The following is a 15,309-nucleotide window of genomic DNA, read 5'->3' as shown; positions in this document are numbered from 1 at the left end:
TAAATGGGACTTTGACTTTTAACAGGGGAAAAAAAAGATTTCGTTCAAATGCCTTTTCTTATGGCTCTGTTATTTGCATAAATAACACAGAGCGACGTGCATTTGCACGTGTGAATTTTTACTAGTATATATATATATATATATATATATATATATATATATATATATATATATATATATATATATATATATATATATATATATATATATATATATATATTCTCTAATATCATTAGAATATATTAGAGAAAATATCAAAGAAAATATCATTTTTAATTAATTCATAATTATTTATACAATATTCTCTAATAACAAATTTTATTAGAAAATAAAAAATAGATAACCATTTAAATGACAATCATTACTCCAATAGTAAGTCTATCCCTTCTAACAGTTCATGACGATTAATATCTTAATTTTTTGATTCTTCTAATTACCACACGTATAAAAAATAAAGCATAATTTAGAATTAAAATATATTTTTAAGTCAAATCACCATTAAAAAAAAAAAAAGTAATATTTCACAATTTATAGTCTAATAAAAATACCAATAAAAAGTCCACGTGCAACCACACGTCGTTAGATTAGATCGTCGTAAACAAATCGGGGTTGGTCCAAGTGGTAAGTAGCTTGGTTCGCTTAAGCAAGGTTCTGGCATCGAATCCTTATAGATACAAAAAATTCATGTTGGGAGACTCACCCACCATAACCAGGTGTGCGACACGGGTCGAACCATTGGTTTATAAAACCCAGGGTTAGCAAACAAAAACGATAATTGATAATGGCCCACTTTGAATAAAATATCTTATGAAGCTTTTGGGAACAGAAACGATGATTAATAATGACAAATATGCGTGGTTTCTTTCCAATGAAGTATTAGTGACTAGCGTTGTCCAGAGTTCAACGAAGCCATCGTAGATACCACGTCATATCTAAGATTAGGACACGCGTCGTAAATCTACAATTACTTCACCAGGCCAGCTAAAGAGCTGGTGCTTTATCGAGGGGAACAGAGCTCGGTAGTTTCCGTGAGCGCGTCGCAGCGTATCCCCTCTTAAGTCTTATCCACTGTCTTTACTCTCTCTAGTCTTTACACGACCCGTCGACCCTAACCTCCCTCGTTTCCCTCTTCTTATATATAATATCTCTTTAACAAGTCTCAAGACTCAACTACAAACTGAAAAACTGAGTGAGTAAGAGTAAGCAACCAAACCAATACGTACCTGTTTCAAATCTTCACTGGCAAAAACACCTTCTGTGATTTCAACTTCAATGGATACCATGTCGTGCAGCTCAGATTCTCAAACATTCGAATTATTTGGCTGCAGCGGAGACGGCATCAGTGGCAGTGGCAGTGGCAGCGGGAGCGGGAGCGGCGACGAGGTTTTATTAGCTGCAGATAGACCCAAGAAACGTGCGGGCAGGAAGAAGTTTAGGGAGACGAGGCACCCTGTGTACAGAGGTGTTCGAGTGAGGAACTCTGGTAAGTGGGTTTGTGAGTTAAGAGAGCCTAATAAGAAGACGAGACTATGGCTTGGAACTTTTCCTACTGTGGAAATGGCTGCCAGGGCTCATGATGTTGCAGCATTGGCACTCAGGGGTAGAACTGCTTGTCTTAATTTTGCTGATTCTGCGTGGAGGTTAAGATTGCCGGAATCTGCTGATGCTAAAGATATTCAGATAGCGGCTGCTGAAGCTGCGGAAATGTTTAGACCTGCAGAAACTGAGGAAATCAGTAGCAATGAAATGAAGATCGACCAAAATGAGATTGCTTTGACTTTGCCAAACATTAATCCTGTGGCTACTACTCCTACCTCAAGATTTTCGAAACTTTTTATTGACGACGAAGAAGAAGAAGCAGATTTAGCGTTTCCCACGGCACTTAAAGACATGGCGTTACTCTCTCCTACTCATTTAGGTGGTGGGTTCCATTGGGAAGACGTAGAAGTTGATGCTGACATGGATTTATGGAGCTACTCCATTTGATTTTTTCATTTTTTTTTTTTCATTCTTTTATTCTTGGCATAGTAGGGAAGCCAATTTCACCATACTCATAAGGCCATAACCCGATTCTTTTTTCTTTTTCTTTTTTTTTTTTTTTTTTTTTGGGTAATTAACCCGATTCTTTTTAGTTCATATGATTCAAGATTGCTTTATTCATCTTACCAAAAAAAAAAGATTGCTTTATTCATTGTGAATTCAAACGGACCTGGCGCCCCAATCAACTGCCTCCATAACTTTCAATTAGAAAAGCAGACTTCAATGGGCTTCGAAGGGTAGGTACTCCTAAACATTTTCCAACCAATCGTATATTTTATCTTGCCTTTTAAGTCCTCTAGCATAGGTTTTTGGGTGGTTGGTCTTCTTCCTGTCAAATAAGGTTGTTGGTCTTCTTCTTGTTCTTCCAACTCCATAGGTTCGATTTTGAACTCTTGAACTCAATTCGAATGGTCCAAAGTTGTCTTCTATTAGAACTTCGAGTTCACGAATCTAAAACGGCGGGTTATTGTGTTCGAAATTTAAGAGACTTCACATTTGGAGTCTAGAATGAAAGAGAAAGTTTTGGATTTAGATTTTCTTATAAAAGAAAGAAGACCAAGATAGACTCCATAGTATTTAACCTCTTTAATGTCAAAAGTGGAGACAATATCATCCCTAATAGACTAGGGGGTTTGTTTGCTAACTATCATATTTAATTTATTAATATTGTTCTGCAACCCTGACACCAACTCATAATCCTGTAGCAAGAATTGATCTCGGATGCAATGGAAATTGAGGCAGGGGAGAAGAGCATACAATCATCCACAGAGAACAAATATTTATTTCAGGGACATCTCAAAAACTCCTGATACTAGAGAGTTTATAAATCCCTAAATTAGAAATAAGTTTCTAGGATAAAGTTTCCTATCAAAGAATGAAGATATAAGGACTTAAATGACACCCTTGTCTTATACCTCTACCGGGGATCGGAGAGCACCATTTATTTGGATGGGAGTTTCCTGGAGAGCACCATTTATTTTGATGGGATAGATTTTCCTGGAGAGCACCATATATTTTGATATGATATTCCATAGTGGCAATACATTACATAACCCATTGTACCCATTATCATACAAAACCTAGGTGTCTGAAGGTATTTTCAATGTATGACCACATTAATTTGTCATAGGCTTTGCACAGATCGAATTTAAGAGCCATATAACCAAATGATGATCTAGATGTTTTAAGAAAATGAAGATATTCATGTGCAAGGTAGATATTATCTTAAATGGCTAGGCTTGGAATGAAAGCACTTTTGGTTTTTACTAACAATGGACTTAAGAGTAGGTTTGAGTCTATTAGCCAAACATTTTACTATGACTTTGTAAGGAATTGTGCATAAACTGATCGATTGAAGTGAAATACCTCTTAGGGATGGGCTCTCTTAGGAATGAGGGAAATAATTGTTCTATTAAGACTTCTAAGCATGTGACCCCCATTGAAAAAAGATCGGATGCCTTGGGTCACTTTTGTGCCAATTACCTCCCAATGTCTCTAGAAAAATCTTGCTAGAAGACCATCAACTCTTGGGGCCTTTTTACCCTTCATTTTGAAAAGGATCTTTTTTATTTTCTTAAAAGAAAAGGGAGAATATGGAGAGATATAATTGAAGCTGATATGCATAAAGGAGTACTATTAAGAACTCCATATCAGGTTAGGGAGAGGAGGTTGTGAAAAGGGAAGAGCTCATAATGAATTTGGGAATCTTCATTTAGCCAAAGGACATTGTTGTCTTTAAATTTATTTATGGTATACTCTTGTCTTCTTTGGGTTGTAGATGTATGGAAGAATTTTGTGTTTTGATCTCCTTTTAACCATAGGACTCTAGACATTTGACACTAGAATTTTTCCTCAATCAGTAATTGTTTATCAATTTCTATTTTTAGGTCTAACTCTTCACTAGTAGAGGCCTCTAATGGTGGCTTTTGTTGGCATACTTCCAACAAATGGGTAAGTTTTTAAATTCAATGAAAGCATTTCGAAAATAGCCTTACTACAACTCTTTAAAATATTATTTTATTTTATTTTTTTATTATTTTTATGATTGAGTTTATAAGAAGGGTAACCTAAATTAAGGCCTTTCCAACCAGGATTTATTTGAGTCAATAGGTGATCCTCCCATTTAGTCTCATAATGATATATCATGGGTGTCTTGTGTATCTTTTTTTTCACACCTTATGGAAGAAGTCATAGGTTCAATGCTTTTTTGTTTTTTTTATTTTTATTTTAAAAAAGCATTACACTGCTCCAAATAAAATAAAAAATTCCAATTGATCCTTCATGCACTTAGAATTGGAGCAGATACTGAATCGATAGCCCATACACTCTTTGAATGCCCCTTTGCTCAAGCTTGCTAGTTTATAAACCCATTACGCTATAAATTACCTTCAGCTGGCCCTTTTCAACTCCATCTATGGATCCAAAAAGACTAGGCCCTAAATGTTGGTTCCAATATTAAAACCAAGGAAGTACAAGGATTATGCCTATACATGTACTAGTATATTTGGATCTCTAGGAATGATAATCATATCATACAACTACATAAAAGTAAAACCTCAAGTTAGTTATGAACGATCTTTCATTGGATCAAAATATCCTTCCAACAAAGCAACACACCCCTTCCATTGAACACACCTTTTCTAAACAGGGACCCAACTATGGCAGTATACATACCTGATCAAATATTATTGATTCATATTCATATAATGGGGGGGTGATACGGAAAGATGAGCACCAAACGGGTATAACCCGAATATTATACATTGTCATATTAGTCGGGTTTCACCCGGTCTCAACAGGACAAAACCTGATCGGGCCTGGACCGAATGGGGCTCCACATGACAGTTGATCGGGAAGGATGCCGATCGTCCATGAACAAAAGCGCAACGTACGCCACAGATATGGCAATCATCCTTGTAATAGAAAGTCAACTCAGCAGCTGATTGAATGGGACTAACAACAAGGGAACATGATCCGAGGAAAAACATCAGCCCTTGTCTGGCTGACTTACCAAATACATAAAAGGTAATATCCATACTATAAATGCACAGATCTACCCCTCCGGTAAGTGACCAATACACACTGAGTCTATTCTTGTGTAGCTTTAACACGAGACCTCTCGCTCTTCGTATTCTGACTTCATCATCGGAGGCGGTTGCCCGGCACACAAGCCGGCCCGCATCTAACCCTTTTTGCAGGACTCACCGTCCCGGATACAAGAGGTGACTCAGCCGGATCCAGAAGCATAAGTGATCCGCATCAGGGGGAATACCCTCACATCCAAACGAAATGACCCCCACCTCCAAATTTATCTCCAAACCCACACAAACCAACAACCTGTTCACCCTCTTTTGCATTTCTATAGAAAAATCAAGTTTGTAATAAGCATTTCTTTTCAACACTTCAGACCTTATAAATACAACACATATCAAGTGTAAGATTAATTTGCAAGCATAACTGAATGGAGGTACCTCTTTCTTTTCTTTTTTTCTTTTTTTTGATCGAGAAGTAAAAGAGATCCTTCTAATGAATGGAGACACTTTGCTCATGTAAGTACTCTTCTGATGTTTGTATTTCTAATGAATGGAGATATTTTGCTCCTGTAAAAATTTCATTTGGTCAACGGTATGGGTAATTTGATAAGTTCAGTTGTTGCATAATTCTACTCGCCCAATCAACCGAGTGTACCTGCAAGAATGTGCTCGATCGGGGTGTTTGAGTAGCACCTTCGATGATCAAGTTAGATGAGTTCTCTCGAATGAGAATTTGTGGGAATGCAACAAAAAATAAAATAGTAAGAGTAATAGCTCTTTTGAATGTACCTTCTTCCCTTGCATGTTCATCCTTTTATAGGATTCTTAAGTGTTTGAGTTCATCTCAAACTCAAACCTTATCTAGCTAGATTCCCACTTGGACTTCTTTAATTGAGTTCACCTTAAATTCGATAAGGTTAATCCAAGTTACTCTTTGATCGGGAATCTCCATTATGAGATAGGGTTTATCACATAAGCGTGTTCTCTTTTAGTCTCTGGTCCAACCATAACGTAGTCGGCAATCTTTTACCTGGTCAGACCAAATGGGTTCGATCTAACTTATAATTTCATTATCATAAGCCCCCAGTCTTTAAGTCCGAACTCCTTGATGTTCAGTCTTATAGACTTTATACTAAACTGATGGTCTTGGGGCATAATCACCAAATCCTTTGCTCACGTCATTTGGAAAAATGTTGCGTAGAAATGGGGGCTGTGAAGTCTGTGCATGTTTTCTAATCTTCACCTTTTTTAACACATGGCCATGTCTTTATGGCATGGTATCATGGGTTTTGAATTTCAAAAGCCTCCCATCTTAGTCGTTTAAATGTATTTAATCCAATCTCTTAAACTGGAATCTTTGATGGAGATTGATCGTCAAGGTTGCTGAACTGTTAGATGAAAAGTTTTTGCAAGCGTTGGATCCGAATTTTTAAGAGGTTCTGAAGTCCTTATTTTTGGTTCATTAGATCTGGATTTTTCGAAAGGTATAGAAAACCCTATATCTTTTCATTTCCTTCTACTCTTGCTACCTCACATTTTATGTTCCGTGAAGAACTCCCAGTTGTAGAAAAATGTCTTCTTGCCCCTGTCCTCCTGTTGCTCATTCTAGTGTTCTTCTTCAACAAGTAAGTTTTCTACTTCTTTCTGAAGTTCTTTTCGTCTTCTTTTGTATTTTTGCTGAGGTTTTGAATGCTTTTTTTCTTTCTCTTTTCTTCTCATTTTTTTTAATTTTTTTTAATTCATTTTAACTATAGCGTGCTTCGCATTCTCTCAAAATGGGTGTGAGATCTGTTGCCTCCAAGCCATCTAGGTCTTCCAGGCTTAAATAGCCCCCTTCTCCTTCTTCCAATGGTGATAAGGTGATGGTGAGAGTGATTTCCCTTCAAGTGAGGATGTTTGGGGTACTGAGGTTTGTTCTTCTACCTCTGATCATGATTCTAGAAGTAACACCTCTAGAGAGCCGGATTTGGCCCTAGACCCCGACCAAACATGCTCAGTGATGAAGAGGTCAAGTCTCTAAGTATTCGAACACGTTTTAAAGAAAATACAAAAAGGTGGATAAATAGTCTTTCCCCAGCCGAACTTCATAGAGAACGAAGTAGACCTTGTACTCTCGAGCATATTGATTTTGATCCCAGTGTATCTGGCCCTAGGTTCTTTCCTTTAGAGTTGACTGGAGAAGATTTAGAACTTATTCGTGGTCAGTATGCTATTTCTGATGAATATGTAATCCGAGTTCCCGCTGATCGTGAACGGGCTCACTGACCTCCTCTAGGGGAATTTGCAGTATATGAAGATGCCTTTATTAGTAGTTTTAGGCTTCCCATTTGTCACACCCCATCCAGCCAAATCCGATCATACCCGAATACCCATAGGGGTGATACACCGCAAGACTTAGGTTCAGTGACAACTCCATACAATACATGATATAGTATAATTAAAAAGACAAGAATAATCAAGTTCAAGTACTAAATACCAAAATCTAAATTACCGATTACAATCATCCAAGGTTTAAAACCCAAAAGACATAAATATCAGAGTTTAATAGGAAAGAGATTAGTTTGTTTGCAGTGGAAAGTCTCTAAGGAAGACTCTAATTGAAGGCGACTCCATAAGAACAATCCCGACACGAGCATGACGCATCATGTGCATCCACATATTCTCCGATCATACTCTCATGGAAATCTCCCGCCGATGCATCCTCCATCGGAGTGGGATCCTCATAACCTAAAGAGAAGTCTAAAAATATACACAAATAAAGGAGTGAGTTCTATGAACTCACTTAGGTTAACTGAAATCCATGTCATGCATTCATCCATCATTTCCACATCATAAACATAAGGTAAGCATGTGATTAATAATATAACTAAATGATGTATGATTATGATATGGTGTTCCTAACTCTGTCATGTAGTCTCTATGGTAGATACGCTTTAAGTATAAACACCAATCTCCTTTGGGCGGTCTTAGTCACTCTCCCTCAATAAGAGATGTCTATTGGGTTCTCCGCGGTTGTTGGGAAAAGTCATGTCGAACAGTGGTTGGGGTATAGGTCACCACTCTCTCGCATCACCATTTGGTATGAGATTTGGTACATGTCAATGATAATCCTAAGCCCAGTGCAAGGTCATATGGTCTAGTACTACATATGGTCCAGATATCTCCCCTCATGCCTAGTTCCCTTTTGGTTTGATACCTTCACACCTATGAATAGAATCCTCAACGGGAGGCATCTTTTGGACCACATTCCTTAACCCAGTGGTCATCCACATATAATAGATAGGATGCTCTCATATCCTCTCACGGGTTGGTTACTGGTCTTGAGCGCCTAGGAGCCCTTATCTATTATGTGCAACCCTACCTCTCTATGATGATAGTGGGCTTGTTCGATATCCAGATTCCAGCCACTAGCATCACGAGTTAATTGGTTTCAATACCCCTACCAGAAGGGTAGTAGTACTCATAGGGATTTTCTAGCTCAACACTTCTAGACACCTACCATTCATGCAATTTAGTCTAAATACAATCACATGAGGTCACTAGGGTAATGGGCGAACCTACAACCCTAGTTGATAAAATAAGTTAAAAAGAATAATCCCATTCAACATCATTCATCATATTCATTCTCATATCATTTACATATCATTAATATAAAGTTTCAAATAAAGGATAATTCCTAACATCAAACTTACCTTTCATTCGCACAAAGTCACACACAAGCATATTATGATAGATAATAATTTAAAGCAATTTATATCACTAATATAATTCAAAATAACTACACTTAATAATACACAATACAATTATTCATTCCTCATCTTTCAATTCGATTCCTTTCCCAATTTCACAATTTCAACTCACAAGAGTCGGCAACTAAGCTCACAAAATTTCCTAATCATACAAGAAGATTAATAGACACAAATTCGAAATCACATGGGTTTCAAAAGAGTTCCCAAACTCACCCAACAAAACCCAATCTGACAATTAGGTCCAAACCCGCCGTTTTAAACCTAGCTTCGGTGAAAATTCAAAATTTTTCTATCGATTCGAAGTCAAGTCGAAAACGAAACTTTGGGAATGTCTATTGGTAGCAATAGAGTCCTAAGGGTACCTTCAATTTGATCAAATTTGTTCTAAATCAAAAAGCCTTAAATTTGGCTCTCTAAATCGCTCGCGGGTGTCTCAGAGAGTCAAAACGCGAAATCGTTCGCAACGATTCACACAAGCCACTTCTAAACTAAACAGAAACATAAGTATACTAAACACAAGCATTAAATAGACCTAAGATGCATCAAGTACCCAAATATATCATTTATTGTGAAGAACACCCCATAAACCAAGCTTAAATAAGACAGTTAAGGATTCTCACATTTTCTAACTATTTCGCTACGATTTGGGTGCCAGCACGCTTCCAAATAGTTAGAATCCCTTCCTTCCCTTGGTTTCTCCTCCTCCTTTAGCCTCAGCCTTGTACTAGCATTATAAAATGCAATTATGAGAGAATGAGAACATAAAATAGGGTTTTAAACAATAAAAACCCGATTCTGTCTCGAACTAGGCAGGGGCGGTTGACCAGCCGTTTAACCGGCCCAATAGACCATCCCTGTTGAGGGGCCAACGAAGGTCCGATTCTAGTGATTTCTGGCTTGGTAGAAAGGTCTTTCAAAGATCTATGCTTGGGTGAAATTACCTTGTCATTTGGATTTTCCATCATCGTTTTCTGGACATGCCAATATCGCCTATTAAAACCTTTGTGACCAAACTTCTCTCTCCTCTTAAATTCTAGAAGAGGTGTCAAGTCATCACTAGGGTCATCCAATTGCATTGGGTCCACTTCCAAACCTTTGGGGCTTGACTCAAATGGCCCACAATTGTCGCCGACTCGAGGCCCAAGTTCATAGTCTTGAAAAACATGGGTTAACAGGTTAGAAATTCGAGGGATTTTACACTGTTCATCCTGTCTTCATAGATATCCTTAATCATTTTAGAATGTGTCCAGGGATGTTGGCGCCCAATAGTTGGTGTAACATTATCTGCTTTTGGGGTTTCTATAAACAAAGGGAGGTTCATGTAATCCCTAATGTGAATTTTTTTTTTGCACTTTTTCATGTCCAAAAAGCAAGAGCCAGAACATTGGTTTTATGTCTCGAAGTGTACTACTTTCTAATCTGGTTGGGAGGGTAATTTTATAGGGAATGGTACCCTTCCTTCTAATACCAAAGGGATGTCGTCCGAGGTTTTTTTTTTGTCCAACCTCATTCGGCTGTTAATTTCTCTACTTTTTGGCCAAAAGTCCACAAGAGGGCTCGAACTATTTTCCCGATCTGTCTCGTATCGAACAGGAAGCTAGGGATCATTCTGAAGATCCCCACTGAAGATTGAAATTATTTGGCTGTGAATAGATATTGCCCAGAATATCCGAGCTTCCTTTATTATTGAGGATTCTTAACTAATGAGCGTATGAGTATACTCATGCTTCCCTATTTTATTAGTTTTTGGTATTTTCATCTCTAAAGTCCTCTTGTTCGGTGAACAGAGTGTTGCTCGGAGAAGAGGATTTGAAGAGGATTTTGAAGCTGCCTCTATCGAAGAAGACTTGAAAGAGGTGGAAGCGAAGCATCTGACCAAACTGGATAAAGGTTGGTCCAACCGAACTTCGTCTTCTAAAGGGAAGAATATTTCCAAGGTTAGGAAGGATAGGCCTTCTGATCTGCCTCCTCGACCAGCGAAGCGAGTGACTGGTTCGAGCAAAGCCCCTGAGGAACACCCTCTCTGTTCAGATCCTTCTCCTTCAGAAGAAAATCTCCCAGCTGAGGCAGATCCTACAATGAAAACGACCACCACTTCAAATCCATTAGCTATTCTTCGACCAGACTGGTCACTGAATAATAATTCTTCCATCTTCACTGGTTCTTTTGCTTCCAGTGTCGCTAATGACTGGTTGGCAAGTGTTTTACTACCTTCTGACAAAATTATTTGAGAGAGTTTGATCATATCCAAGGTCGCAATATCACTATTAGGTAAGATCTTTATTTGCTTTATTGGTCAGTATTTTTTTGTTCACCCTGATCACCTTTTTCCTTGTTGAATGTAGGATGGCTTGTGCTTTGACCCAATCACTTGGGCAAAGTATGGATGTTTCTTGGCAAGACTTTTTCTCTTTGGGTAAGTCCAAGCAACTCATCAAAGAGCTAGAGAGTGAACTGTCATCCTTGATTTCAAGCAAGGATTCTTGGATAGCTCGTGAAACCAAACTTGTGAGTGAGATGGTCGTTCTAAAAGGGAATAATGAAGCTTTGGAGCTTGAGCAGTCATCTCTCCAGACTCGATTGGAGGAAACTGAAGGCTCCTTTTTCGGTAAGGAGAAAGTTATTACAGATAAAGATGCCGAGATAGCTGGTCTGCAAACCAAGGTTGTTAGTTCCGATCGTGAAGATATTCCTGACGAGCTTCGTCATGAAGTTATTAAGAGATAGATCAAGATGGCCAAGTGTAGGAAATTCATGGGCCAAGGTCGCTGCTCCTAGGTACCTGTATGCTCGGTGCCAGACCTTTCAGAGCATTATTGGAGTGTTTAAGGATCTGAATCTTGAGAATTTCAAGAGTCTGATCGATCCAGGGATCTATGACGACCTTAAGATTCCTCGTCCTCAATGGTGCGCCAATCATCTCAGGTTTCCCAAACCCAAAAGCGTTGAAGTAACTGCTTTTTTGGATCCTAACTGGGATCCGATCCCTGAAGTTGGTATTTCTAGTGGTTCAACTCCTTGTCCTGGTGAATCTCCTGATCATAAATCCGATCATGAAGATTCGGGGAGTGACTCTTCAAGCGAGGGGGCATGATTTAATATTTTTGTGATCGTAATATATGTAAGTATAGTCAAAACTTGTTCGGCGTTCATATGGTCCTTAATTACTTGAAGTGGACTCTTTTTGTTAGTACCTTTGTTTGGTGTATGTATGCTCGACCATAAATTTATAAAGGTTTCTATTTGTTTCTGAAGCCTAATTTCATAGGTCTTACTCATCTTTCTGAAGCCTAATTTCATAGGTCTTGCTCATCTTTTTATTTTTGAAGCCTAATTTCATAGGTCTTACTCATCTTTTTTGTTTCTGAAGCCTGATTTCATAGGTCTTACTCATCTTTTTGTTTATGAAGCCTAATTTCATAGGTCTTACTCATCTTTTTGTTTTTGAAGCCTAATTTCATAGGTCTTACTCATCTTTTTCAAGGAGATTGACTTTTTGATGATATTCATCTCTAGGTAGGTGGGTACTCCCCCGTGCATCATAGGTCGAAATTCTTGGAGTTGTGATGGTGTATTAGTTGTTCAAAAACTTCAAAAAAAAAATTTATAATACTTCATTTATATAAACTCAACTTCAAAATTAATTAGTTCTAACACGCTAGATAAATAAAGAAAACTAAATAATGGTACTATTTTATTAATAGTACTTCCTTAAGTTATTTGAATTCCACGTTCGAGGAATCATCTGCTCGATTTCTAGATCTCGCAGTTTATATGCTTCAGGTGTAGCCTGTTGTACTATGATATATGGCCCCCACCCAATTTGGATTTAGCTTTCCTTGGTTGGTTGGATCCGAAGCAGATGTTTTGCGAAGAACTAAATCTCCAGGAAGGTATTGCCTTAATTTGATTCTTGCATTGTAGTAGGTTGCAATGTGTCTTTGATATTCTTCCAGACGATATTGTGCTTCATCTCTGATCTCGTCAAGGAAATCTACACTTGCCTTCATTCCTTCAATGTTGGCTTCTTCATCAAATTCTTCTTCTCTGATGGATCCAACCTTGACCTCTACAAGTACTTGAGCCTCAACACCATATGCTAGTCGGAATGGCATTTCAGTGGTCATTTTGGATGTTGTTCAGTAAGCCCACAAGACATTTGGTAATTCATTTACCCAACTTCCTTTAGATCAGTCTAGCCTTTTCTTTAAACCTTCAAGCATGGATCTGTTGGTGACTTCTACCTGACCATTACTCTCGGGGTATGCTACCAATGATAGACGATGATCTATCCCTAGGTCTTCTCGAACTATTTCCCATGGTCGGTAATAATGACTTTTGGGACTCCATATCGATACATGATAGTATGCGTGATGAACTTCTTCATTTGATTGGTATTGATTGACGCAAGTGCTTCAGCTTCGACCTACTTTGTAAAATAGTCTACTACAATTACTATGTATTCTTTGCTTCCTGAAGCCTTGGGTAGCTTTCCTACCTAATCTATTCCCCATTTAACAAATGGGATTGGAAAAATATTTGATGTTAAAGGCATCGCTAGAGCATAAGGTATGTTGGCATGTGCTTGACATTTATCACATTTCCGAACATGATATTTTTCATCCTCTTGTTTTGTAGGCCAGTAAAGGGCCTTATCACTTTATCAGCCAGTGGTCGAGCTCCTATGTGAGATCCACAAGTCCCTTCATGAATTTCTCTTAAGATGTTGATAGCCTCTAGAGCTTCTACAAATTGTAGCAGTGATCATGTCAGGGACTTCTTGTACAACTTACCTTCTCTGATTGTATAACGAGCAGCCCTCTATTGTACAATATCAGCCTCTTTTGTGTTCCCTTGGAGCAGATCACTTTCCAGGTAGCGAAAGGAGCCATCCATCCTTGCTCGGTTTGTATATGCATATGATTGACCATTTTTATGCTTGGAAAATGAAGCTCCTCCATGTATATAATTAGTTTTGTGACATCCACATTCTTTGTAGCTAGCCGTGAGAGTGCATCTACTTGAACATTCTCTACTCTAGGAACTTGTCTGACAAGTAAATCTTCAAAGTGTTGTCTGTATTGGTCGACCATATTGAGGTATTTGCTTATATATCCCATTTACTTGATTCACAATTAATTATGAATCACTCCTGACCTCTAAGTTCTAGATACCAAGAGCTTTTGCTATTCGTAGACCGGCCAGTAGTGCCACTTCCGGATATCTTGTTTTCGCATCAATTATAGGACATGGCTTATATAATAGACAGGATTCTGTTGTTTACCTTCTTCTTGTACAAGCACTGCATTGACTGCGACTCGGGATGTGGCTAAATATAGAAGTAGTTCTTTCCCTGTGGTCGACTGGACGAGTAGGGGTGGACTGGATAGCTTTTCTTTTAGCTAGTCGAATGCTTGCTGGCATTCTTCGTTCCAAATTTGCACCTTCTGGTTAGACACATTCTTCAAAGCCTTGAAGAAGGGCATGCATCTTTCACCTGACCGCGCAATAAACTTGTTCAGTGCAGCTACCCGACCAGTGAGGCTTTGTATCTCCTTGATGCTTTTTGGTGGCTTCATCTATTGAATTGCTTTAATTTTTTTCAAGATTTGCTTCAATTCTTCTTTGGGATACCATAAAACCTAGGGATTTTTCCGATGACACTTCGAAAGCACACTTCTCAAGATTAAGCTTCATTTTGTATGTTCAGAGTACTTCAAATATTTCTGCAAGGTCCTGAAGATGTTTGGTCCTAGTTGTGCTCTTGACTAGCATGTCATCAACATAAACTTCCATATTTTTGCCAATCTGTTGTTCAAATATTTGGTTGACCGCCCTCTGATAAGTTGCCCCTGATTTTTCCATCCGAAAGGCATTACTTTATAATAATAGCTATCTCTGTCCATCATGAATGTTGTATGTTTTTCATCGCCTGGATCCATTATGATTTGATTATACCCTGGTAAGCATCCATGTAGCTCAACATCTCATATCTTGTGGTTGCATCAATAAGGAGGTATATCCTTGGTAATGGATAACAATCTTTCAGACATGCTTTATTGAGGTTAGTGTAATCTGTACACATCCTCCATTTTTCATTTGCCTTTTTTACCATTACCACAGTAGCCAGCCAAGTTGGATGATCAATGGATTTAATAAACCCTAAACCCTGACTGTTTTAGCTTCTACACCTCTGTTCGGATTGCCTCATGTTTTTCAAGGGAAAAATTCCTTCTTTTCTGGACAACCGGAATAGCTTGAGGATCAATGTTCAGTCTGTGCTCGGCCACTTGTTTGTCAATACTGGGCATGTCTTTTGCTAACCAGGCAAAGACGTTTGAATTCTCCTACAAAAATTGAGTTAATCTTGCTTTGAATTCTACCTCTTGTTCTATTCCGATCATTGTTCCTAGACTTGGTTGCTCAAGATTCAGGCAAATTTTTTCCAGTTTCTCCACAGGCTCTACTCTTTGCATAGTTTCTTCATC

General features: G+C 38.3%; 1 protein-coding gene and 1 pseudogene across 1 annotated transcript; one reads left to right on the top strand and one right to left on the bottom strand.

Moving 5' to 3' along the window:
- The first annotated feature begins 1,272 nt into the window (after positions 1-1,272).
- Positions 1,273-2,019, top strand: LOC149021998 (dehydration-responsive element-binding protein 1B pseudogene; annotated as a pseudogene).
- Positions 2,020-12,600: 10,581 nt separating this feature from the next.
- On the bottom strand, positions 12,601-12,948 carry LOC149021997 (uncharacterized). Its single transcript, XM_089147515.1, has one exon. The coding sequence runs from the start codon at positions 12,946-12,948 to the stop codon at positions 12,601-12,603; it is 348 nt and encodes a 115-aa protein (XP_089003641.1).
- Positions 12,949-15,309: the final 2,361 nt, after the last annotated feature.

The sequence above is a fragment of the Hakea prostrata genome, chromosome 3, assembly GCF_041222555.1.
Source record: "Hakea prostrata isolate BN-2017 chromosome 3, UWA_Hpros_2, whole genome shotgun sequence".
Classification (NCBI taxonomy): Eukaryota; Viridiplantae; Streptophyta; class Magnoliopsida; order Proteales; family Proteaceae; genus Hakea; species Hakea prostrata.
Note: the sequence above shows the minus strand (reverse complement) of the source record. Positions and strands in the feature narration are given on the sequence as shown.